This window comes from Physcomitrium patens, chromosome 14, assembly GCF_059467195.1.
Source record: "Physcomitrium patens ecotype Gransden chromosome 14, ASM5946719v1, whole genome shotgun sequence".
In the NCBI taxonomy this organism is placed as follows: Eukaryota; Viridiplantae; Streptophyta; class Bryopsida; order Funariales; family Funariaceae; genus Physcomitrium; species Physcomitrium patens.
Window position 1 is genome coordinate 6,127,149 of NC_143423.1, and position 10,756 is coordinate 6,137,904.

General features: G+C 38.6%; 1 protein-coding gene across 3 annotated transcripts; it reads left to right on the forward strand.

The window, feature by feature from the left end:
• Window positions 1-1,695: 1,695 nt before the first annotated feature.
• LOC112291496 (nitrate reductase [NADH] 1) lies at window positions 1,696-7,143 on the forward strand. 3 transcript variants are annotated; one of them, XM_024538994.3, is made up of 8 exons: window positions 1,696-1,910; window positions 2,599-3,181; window positions 3,412-3,775; window positions 4,020-4,295; window positions 4,431-4,571; window positions 4,798-5,030; window positions 5,260-5,834; window positions 6,014-7,143. In XM_024538994.3, the coding sequence occupies exons 2-8, from the start codon at window positions 2,804-2,806 to the stop codon at window positions 6,723-6,725; spliced, it is 2,679 nt and encodes an 892-aa protein (XP_024394762.1). In that variant the 5' UTR covers window positions 1,696-1,910; window positions 2,599-2,803; the 3' UTR covers window positions 6,726-7,143. The 3 variants fall into 3 exon arrangements, with proteins under 3 accessions (XP_024394762.1, XP_024394763.1, XP_090111849.1); XM_024538995.3 differs by lacking the exon at window positions 1,696-1,910 and adding an exon at window positions 1,959-2,073; XM_090255723.1 differs by lacking the exon at window positions 1,696-1,910 and adding an exon at window positions 2,007-2,131.
• The last annotated feature ends 3,613 nt before the right edge of the window (window positions 7,144-10,756 follow it).

The following is a 10,756-nucleotide window of genomic DNA, read 5'->3' on the forward strand; positions in this document are numbered from 1 at the left end:
TCAATTACCATATGGCTAAGGATTCCACAATTATTACATCAGATTTTTTTTTTCATTTTATTGATATTTAAATTTTTAAACTCTATATTTTGATAATACTAAGGTAGATAAGAATTTTGATTATTCTAAGCTATATCTGGTTGATAATAGTTTTGTGAGAAATCAGGTCAATAATTGCTTTTTGATAAAGTTGCCTTGATAAAGTCTGTAGCCGTCGAGAAGAAGAAGAAGAAGAAGAACTTGGATACCCCGGCATAGGTCCTTGATATTGAAAAGGTCCTCGTCTTGAAATATTTTGTAAATAATTTTGAACAAGTTGGTTAGGATATATACCTGAAATTAATCTGCATGGATTATAACTCTCACTAGTGGACTGGCCTCGACAACTACCCACATTGAAAGATCATCCATGTCCAGCATAAAACACCCTTGACTCCATAGTTAAATCATTCTGAATTTGTAATAAAATCTTGCGTTCTGTTGTTCTCATAGGCAATTTCAGATTAGATAAGTTTTGATCATCCTTTGTTGTGCTCTTCCATGCTGAATAAAAGCCGTCAAAACTAGCAAGGAGGTTCGAAGTGAGTTTAGATATCATGCAAGAATCCGTAAATGTAGTATCATCCAAATCCTCAACTTGCTCATAATAAGTTCCAATTGAGCTATGAAACCAAAAATGGATTGATCATGTTGAGTTCTAGCATCAAAGAACTGTAACTTTAGTTCATAAACATTGGCACTACTTTTAAATTCAAAATCGATTCTTGATCTGCCACTTCCATATGTGAAATTTGAAACTGTGAAATCTGATCAAATCGTAAGAAACAAAAAATGAGTAGGAAGTTGAAAAATGTAATGCGTGTAAAATCAAGAAGTTCAAGAAAATCAAGAAAATGTTCGAGAGAATAAGAATAAGCACTGCAATTTTCTAAAAACTGCCACTGAAAAACTAGAAAAATATATTGAATACAGGAGTAGCCACTCAATTGCTCTAATCACTTGACCAATCGCTCTTAAAGAAGTCAATCTCTCTGATAGAAAACAAACAACTAAATCGGTTGTAAACAACTGAATTAATTAAAATCTAGCACTCTGATCTTGATTGACACTCTGATCTAGCACTCTAACATAACAACAAACAACGAAGTGTGGGCCCATAACCTAGAACCTGTTGTATTCACAAATATTACACCAAGAAAATCGGGAAACACAACCACACTTTATTACAAGTCAAAGCTTACATGTCAATGAGTTCTTATTTCTTACTAGTAACGCACTAGTTACTAAACATTCTACTTCCTTTGTCGCATTGTGTACCCGGTAAGATTAGAAATATCGCAATTATTAGCCTTGGTGCAAGTTGATCCTGCCGAATCTTTGGGCCAACGTGCGGTTGAAAATGTAACCACTCGGAGCCGTTGCAACTTGGAGGATCTCGCAGCATCCGAGTGCAAGGAAAGCCCTGACGGGGCAGGGAAGGAATCTGGCAGGCGTAAAACCGCACAATGGCTTCACCCTAAGTGACCAGGAAGCGATCACCAGTAAAGGGCTAATCTAGGGTTGGGGAAGAAAGGTGCCCTGGGCAAGCAAGTAAACACTGTGCGTGCGGTCAACCGCGGCGGACAGTCGCCGACATCCCCGGGAGAGGAGCCCTTCTACTCGCCTCGCCACACTTGTGGGAACGCCCAATGGTTGGTTTCCAACCACTTCTTCCGCTGTCCAGTATACAGCACCCACATTCGATTGTGCCAATTGTGTGCATTATTTAGGCTCCGCATCCCTCCCACTTCCCTAGGCCATGTCCCAATTGGCTTGATTCACTCATCTCTGCGGTTGTCCTCACTTACAAGGCCTCCCCATCCCGCACTCCAAACATCGTCACGTGGATCTCAGTCCTGCTTGGAATATTAGTAAGCAAAGCTCCTTGCTCACCTCTTGATGATGGATTGTCCAGGCCCCTTCACATAATCGGTGGTTATTCTGTCTTGCAATCTTTCGCACACGGCCAATGCCGCCGCTGCTGCTTTGTCCAGGAAGCACTGCGGGACTGTTTCTAGTGAAAAACATTTGCAGGCATGTGTATCTGAGTGTGTTTGTTGCGACTGCTCGGATTGTATCGTCTTGTTGCGCTGTACGTAGTCGCATCGTTGCCCCACAGGCAGTGTCAATGACAGTAGCTATTGCTGTGAGGGTGCTGTATACTGGACAGCTGAGGTGTAGAAAATAGTAAGGGCCGGGGGCTCACACTCTGGCCGGAAGACTGTTGCTCATGTTTATCTTTTTTTTCCTTCTTTTTTCATCTTTAAAAATATTTTGTATGATTCACGTTAAGGCACCAAAGGAAAGGTGACGTCCAAGCGAAATATTAATTTTCATTTCACTGATATTTAGAATTGTGAACGAGACACGGCTGGCCGTAATCTGCCAACTGGTTGTCCTAATTTACTTCTCTATACGAGGAATCCGTATAGGAGAATTGCCCTCGGAATTGACCACGGAGAAATGAAATGAATTGCGTACCAAATGAACCTGAGGCGGATTTCCGACGTTGTGGCACATCAAGATGCCTCTCACTCACGTGGATTGTGTGTTGTGCAGACGGAGAATCTCGTTACTAAGATTGCGACTCTGCGAGAAGACTTGCCCCTTTCTTCTTATTATTATTTTTATCATTATTCCTCGTCTGCGGGAGGATTTCGAGAACTGCGGTGCACAGTCTAGTTGTTAGAGTGAGATTTTGAATTTTGTTTTTGGCGGCGGTAGTGAATGCACATTGCACGTAGAATTTTTCACTGTTGACGTGATGGGAATCTCATTGGACTCGCCGATTTTGAGCAACAGCGCTGTTGGAAAACTTGACACCGATTTGCAGTCAAAAAAGATGCTACCCAACGGAGATGTCCATTCCTGCAAGGTTTTGCACGAAGAAGTGTCGTCTGCCTTCCGGGGATCTCCTGTAAAAAAGATCTTGAGCATTTCGGAGACGGAAGAATTCGATGATGAAGAGTCGGCTTCCGAGGATGAGAAGGTGATGGGATATGCTGCAGAAATTCCGATTACCAAGGTCGACGAGCGAGACAAAGGAACTTCGGACGACTGGATCCCGCGTCATCCCGAGCTGGTTCGCCTTACAGGTCGTCACCCCTTTAACTGCGAGCCACCGCTTGCCACCTTGATGGAGGTATGCCAGTCTACTTCCTGTGTACAGAAACGTACCTTTCAAATGCTCAACAGGCTTCCTCGCACAACGATCTGGAATAATTTCATGCACGTGGTCAGGAAGTCACTCAATTGTAGGTAGCCTATGCCGCTTGTTAAAGATGCTATTATTGCGGCACCAAACGTTGAGAATGGCGGCTTTCCCGAATGTTTTCGAACTGCCATTTAAAATTTGTACGCATGTGTATCCAGGCCGGGTTTCTGACGCCTACCTCGCTTCACTATGTTCGAAACCACGGAGCAGTTCCTCGTGCGTCATGGGACGATTGGAAAATTGAAATCTCGGGATTGGTGAAGCGTCCTACGACGTTCACGATGAACGACATTCTGCGTTTTCCGGCCCGTGAACTGCCGGTGACGCTGGTGTGCGCCGGCAACCGCAGGAAGGAGGAAAACATCGTGAAACAATCCATCGGATTCAACTGGGGCGCTGCTGCAGTCAGCACTTCTATTTGGCGCGGAGTACGTCTGTGCGACATCTTACGCCATTGCGGGGTGGTCTCGAGGAAGAAGGGCGCTTTGTACGTCTGTTTCGAGGGTGCCGAAATCCTGCCAGGTACTTCAAAGCTCCGACTTCCCTTGATTGGCTGTAAGGCATTCATGTGTTGGGTCTGACTGGTCCTGGGGAGCTGCTTTAGGTTGAGCTCTGAATCGGGCATTGGACAGCTTCTAGATAGCGCAGCAGCACGTACAGGCGTCGTCTTTGTTAGAGAAGACGGTATGCCATAATTCTACGTGAACTGGTAAATACGAGGGCACGAGTGGTGTCTAAGAAACTTCTGGAATGCGCTTATGGTCAGGTGGTGGGGGCTCAACGTACGGCACGAGCATCACCATTGACACCGCAATGGACAAAGCCCAAGATGTGCTGCTCGCTTACCAGCAGAATGGGCAGTGTTTGGAACCCGACCACGGTTTCCCCATCCGGTTGATCATCCCAGGCTACATTGGTGGCCGCATGGTGAAATGGCTGAACAAGATCGAGGTGACTACGCAAGAGTCAGGAAACTACTACCATTTCCACGATAACCGAGTGCTGCCCTCCCACGTTGATGCCGAGACTGCCAAAGCTGAAGGTACGTGGACGTCTTGCACATCAGCTTTAGGGCATTGGAGATTCCTAACAGTCTGCACGTTCCTTTGTTTTGTCAGTCCCCTCACCTACCAATACGATAGCTCATGGAGCTGCCTGTTTGTTATTTTATGGACAGGTTGGTGGTACAGGCCGGACTACATCATAAACCAGTTGAACATCAACTCTGCCATCACCTCGCCTGCGCATGGGGAGGCGCTTCCAGTGAATTTCTCAACGCTTCAGGAGTCTTACATAGTGAAAGGATATGCCTATAGCGGTAATTGAATCTCCTTCTCAGTGTTTTTAATCCCGTCATTAGAGTCAAAGATGGACATGTGGTCATGGCGTTGGCTTCATATCTTCACAGGTTCAAGAGAAGCGATCCCTCAGGCTTCCGAACTTCGAGATTCGGGTCGTCAGCCGTTGTGGTGTTTGCCGTATGATTGAATTAGTAATTTCCTGAGCTTTACCTCACCGTGTCAGGCATTGTGTGTGATGGACAGGTGGCGGCCGGAAAGTGACGAGAGTCGAGGTCTCGCTTAACGATGGGAAGTCGTGGATTCTGTGTGATTTGAAGCATCCGGAAGAGCCTACTAGATATGGGAAGTACTGGTGTTGGTGCTTCTGGCAGATAAACGTGGACGTCTTGGATCTCCTGAAGTGCAAGGAGATCGTGGTACGCGCTTGGGATGCAGCCATGAACACACAGCCTCAGCACCTCATTTGGAACGTAATGGTAAGAAATCCGCTTATATTTCGTAAAGTACAAGAATCCTGGTCAGTGATCCGGTACATAAGTTACTCGGTCATTGTGAACTTTTGAGGTGCATCCGCCCGAATGACGTTGACCTCGAAAATCGCTGCCTGTTTCGCATGCATCCCCAGTTGATCATTCCACATCCCCCAAGCGGATTCTTCATTACAATAATCGCTGTTCTGAATGTCCTCGCCGTGGTGTGCTACAGGGAATGATGAACAACTGCTGGTTCCGGGTGAAGATCGGCATTACCAAGTCCGAAGACAACGGCATTCATCTGACGTTCGATCACCCGACTCAGCCAGGTAACCAGACTGGGGGCTGGATGGTGAAATCGGAAGCGCAGAAACCAGCGGAGCCGTTGATTAAGATTATTGAAACGAAGGTTGCAGCCCCTGCCCGTCAAATAAAGTTGTCGGAAGTGCGTAAACACCAGAAAGCAGACTCTTGCTGGATCATCGTCCGCAACAAAGTATACGATTGCACGCCGTTCTTGGATGATCATCCCGGCGGGGCTGATAGTATTTTGATCAACGGGGGCACGGACTCAACAGAGGAATTTGATGCCATTCACTCTGCCAAAGCTCAGGCCATGTTAGAAGAGTATTACATCGGCGACCTGGTGGCCTCGAAAGACGACCTGGAAGTAGAGCTAGTCAAAGACGAGAAGGAGGACATTGCGAAACTTGTGTCTTCATCTGGTAGGCCAGTGGCTCTGAATCCCAGGGAACGGCTACCCTTCCGCTTGATCGAGAAGGAAACCTTGAGTCACGACGTCCGAAGGTAACCTTTGTCGTGCCCCTCGTATTTCTTTGTAAATGAGCAGCATGGATTTTTTTGCACTATAACGTGTGCAGCCCATTCAATGCCCTCAGAGCATAATTCTTCATTCATGGATTCTGTAACATTTTCTTGAATCTTCAGAACGGTGCTAACATATGCCCTTTGTTTTCTTGCGGCAGGTTGAGATTCGCACTTCAAAGTGAGAATCACGTCCTGGGACTGCCAGTAGGAAAGCATATTCTCCTGAGCGCAACCATCAACGGGAAGTTTTGTATGAGGGCTTATACTCCTATCAGCAACGACGATGATGTGGGCTACTTTGAACTGGTAATTAAAGTGTACTACAAGAACGCCCACTCGAAGTTCCCGATGGGAGGACTCTTCTCTCAGTATTTGGATTCATTAAGAATTGGGGACACCATTGACGTGAAGGGTCCAGTGGGGCACATCGTATACGAGGGTAAAGGACATTTCCTTATAAACGGGAAGTCCAAATTCGTTAAGAAAGTTTCCATGCTGGCAGGCGGCACGGGAATCACGCCCATGTACCAAGTGATCCGGGCTATCGTAAGCGACCCCGAAGACCAAACTCAGATATGTCTTTTGTACTCCAACCGCAATGAGGGAGACATCATGTTGAGGAAAGAGCTGGACACATGGCAACAGCAACACGAAAATCTCAAGGTCCACTTCACGCTCACTGGAGCCGCTCCCGAGGACTGGGCCTTCAGCAAAGGCCGCATCTGTGAAGCCATGATCAAGGAGCACATTCCCGAAGGCTGCGAGGCGTCACTGGCTTTGCTGTGCGGCCCGCAGGAGCTCATCCAGTCAGCATGTCTCCCCAGCCTACTCAACCACAAATTCGACAAGTCGATATGCTTAGAATTTTAGTTTTCTTTTTTTCTTTTCTCTCTTGATCGATGGTTGGCAAGGAGCTGGAGGCTTCGTCCACAAGATCACGGGATCAACAACTCAAGATATAGCTCCGATGAGCAGTCGGGTTTTGTCCGATGATTCAAGTGTGCAGGCTTCAGAGAAGAGTGGTGGATTGTACGATATGCGGAGGAGACACGGCAGGTGGATGCATAGATCTTACCTATTGTACCATACACATGTTGAAAATATATATATATATATATATATATACACACACACATATATTTACATTATCTGTGTGGGTCGAGAGAAAACCACCATTGTTCAGGCTCATCGCCGACGAACAATCGTGCTAGTCATACACCAATGACTACACACCCATATGTATATATATATATATATATATACACACAGATACACAGAATTTTTGTTATTTGTCAATGTACATGCTTTGCTTAATCTTACAGTTGGATGCACATGCTGATTTTTCGTTGCAGTGAAACCAGTATAGTTTCCTTTAGAAACTTTGATGTTGCCTTTTAAAATTTGTGTTTATGCCCTGTGTCGGATAGTTTACATTCTTTTTGTTGTGGATGTACACTTCTCATCTGTTATCAAGGATTGCTTTTGTTGAACTGAAACGAACTGTTCCTTGAAGACAGTTGTTTCTTTTGAAATATTCTCTTTCTCCCCTATCTGTATTTGTGACAACTTCTATCAGATAGCGAATTCTCATCTCTAAATCTTCTAATAATGAGTTCGTATCAATTCAACAAAACGAAATATTCTTAAAAGTCCTAACCATTTGTAATATATAAAAACATACTTATATAGAATCTTAATCAAGACACAATGTATGCACTTCACACACACAAGAGTATGCCTTAACAAGAAGAAATATATATATATATATATATATATATATTGAGTTAAACTATTTTGCATGTCTAATCACTTCTTTATTTAATATGAACTTAAATCCAAACCAATTAACTTGTAATGAAATTAATAAATAAATAAAATATAGGCATTATTTTAGACATCATTTGACTAAGTATATATATTTAGAGAATTGTTAACTCTACATCTTTAATTGATATCACTACACCTCAAGTGACCTCCACACAACTTAAATTGACTAAAAAGTGCACTTCTATGTTTAGTGCATATTTGGCAATCCAATATTTAATTCCAATATTGACCCAAAAATTAAATAAATGAAATGATAATTTGTTTGTATTTGTGGCAACAAAAATAAATAAATAAATAAACTTGTGAGTTTTTATTTTAAATAAAATATTCATTATCTCCCTCTCAACCACCGTCTTATCTTAAAGCAAAAAAAAGAAAAAATGCACAAAAGTAAGAAAAATATTATTAACTAGTTATCTACAAGGAGGTCATGTGGAGTATAGCAATATCAATTGAAGATGTAGCATTAACAATACTTGATATTTATTGTCAAGAAATTACATTGTAGTGAATTAAATTTTTATTTTTACTAAAAAATTATAAAAAAAAATATAAAATTATTGTTTACTTGTATTTACATATTGCATTCATCATATATAAAAAATATTACAATTTTAAAAAAAAAAAAAATGCATAAAGATGTACAAGATAATTTGAAATGCATAAGTATTTAAATATTATACATCTTTGTGTAATTTATTTTATTATATAAAATTATATGTATTTTTATATATTTTTATTAATTTAAAATTTTATAATAGAATAAATGAATTAATAGAAACTTTTTAGTAGTACATAAACTGAATATAATAAATATTTAAATAAAAATTCTACACATCATGAAGACATATCAATAAATTTTAATATCATTTTTTTTTAATTTTTAAAAAATTTCGATTGTCAAATTAAATTTTTGAAAAAAAATAAAATTATATATATATATAATTGTTAGAAATATTAAAAAGAATATTTATATTTTAAAATTTAAATATTTCAAGATTTAAAACTTTAAGCACAACATGTAAAGTAATATGATATATATATATATATATATATATATATATATATATATATATATATATATTACTTTACAAATATTTGTATTCTTAAGTATATTTTTTTTTAAAAAAATAAATTAGTTTTATATATATATATATATATATATATATATATATCTAAAAGCTTCTAGCTTTTATGGTGGATTTTGGAAAATAACCTTATTTACAAATTTAACAATACTCAATGTTATATATATAGAGAGAATTGTTAACACTACATCCCCAATTGATATTACTATACCCTACATGATTTCCTTGTAGACAATTGGCTAATAATATGCTTCTTTCTTTTGCACATAATTTTCCCTTTTTTTGTTCTAAGAAAAGATGGTAGTTGAGAGGGAGATAGTGAATATTTCATAAAAGACATGTTGCAAGCTATTTTTTAAAAAAGTAGAATGATTGTCTCAAAAAATTTTAAATTTTAAAGAATATATTTTTATTTAAAAAAAAAATGGCTACAAAATGCACAATTTTATTTTTTTAATTTATTCTATTTTTGAGTCAATAATTGGATTAAATATTATGTTGCCAAATGCGCATTAAGCATAGAAGCATGCTTTTAAGTCAATTTCAGTTGTGTGGAGGTCATGTGGGATGTAGCAATATCAATTGGAAATGTAGTGTTAATAATTATTTTTTTTATATATATATATATATATATATATATATGATTAAATAAAATATTTACAAATAAAAGAAAATAAACAAAACAAAAAGAAACTACAAAAAACATTTTTAAAAATCCAAACGAAATACAACCTCTAAAATCACATTTATTTGTGGTTGGTTGTATGAAGATAATAATAATTAAATAGCAAAGATGCATGGACAAAGAACCAAGAAATTAAAAGGAAATAGATGAAGTAAAAAAGATTAGAACAACAACAAAGATTAGTGAAAAATCATTACAAATATTATCATAAAAATTTAATTATGCATAATTTATTTATTTTTGTAATAAATTTATATATTATTAATATTTTAAATAATCTAATTAAAGAAGAAATGTAAAATGCAATTAAGACAACCTTACTAATATGTGTCTTATTAATATGTAACAAGTCATGTTCTAACACAATCTTTTTCAATAAATCTTCTAATAGTAGCTAGTACCAAAATGTATTATCAATTGCAATCTTAATCTTCACAATTGGTCTTATTTTGTCAAAATATATCTTTTAGAACTTAATAGTCTTTAAGGCTAGTAAAGATTACAAGAGATTTAATACAATTTCCAACCTTGAGCATTAGAAGCTAAAAATGTGTGTTTTAGAAAGATTAAATTGAAGGCTTAAAAGAATATTTTGCAACATTTTAAGAATTAAGAGTATAACTAGAGAAGGGTTCATAAACAATTCCTCCACCTTTGAGCATGGCCCACAATAAAGACACAGTTGAAAACATTTAGAAATAGAAGTACATGATGCTATGGTTGAATTTTCAATTGAAATGAAGATACAAATACTCCTAGTTATATGCAGCCTGGCTGATATTCTAATTAATTAAATAAGACATCATTTGGTTTTGATCTTATAAATACATTTACACCATGTGTCTGTTGATGTGACATGTTTATTGATAAAAATTTAATTGTTGTCAAGAGTAAAAGTTTTTTTTTTCTTGATGATTTCTCATTACATGAGTTGAAAACACGTTGTCAATATGAATGTGAAACCAAAAGATTGTAGATGTGTCAAAAGTTGGACAAAATTTGATTTAGATTTATCCCCAAAGAGAGGTTCTGTTGATCTCTTCATGTGATGTCAGCCTTGCAAGCAAATAATGTTAATAAAGACTGTAGAGTTGAAATTACTTCATTCTATTTTCAATTTATACATTAGTTTCTTTCAATCTCTCTGAGTGTAAGTAAATACGTATGCATACATCGAAAGATTTTCAAAATTGTATCAATAACTAGAATATACACGAGAACTCAACACTCTTTGCATGGTTTTAGAGTAGTGGCATATCTGCGTGGCTGGTGCAGCATGAGCCGCCATCCTCGAAGGGAAA

Excerpts from the sequence above, each read along its gene's own strand:
- LOC112291496 (XM_024538994.3), top strand. The coding sequence starts at position 2,804 with ATGGGAATCTCATTGGACTCGCCGATTTTGAGCAACAGCGCTGTTGGA. Across the intron at positions 3,182-3,411 it reads CGCTTGCCACCTTGATGGAG|GCCGGGTTTCTGACGCCTAC; the intron begins GTATGCCAGTCT and ends ATGTGTATCCAG. Across the intron at positions 5,031-5,259 it reads ACCTCATTTGGAACGTAATG|GGAATGATGAACAACTGCTG; the intron begins GTAAGAAATCCG and ends GGTGTGCTACAG.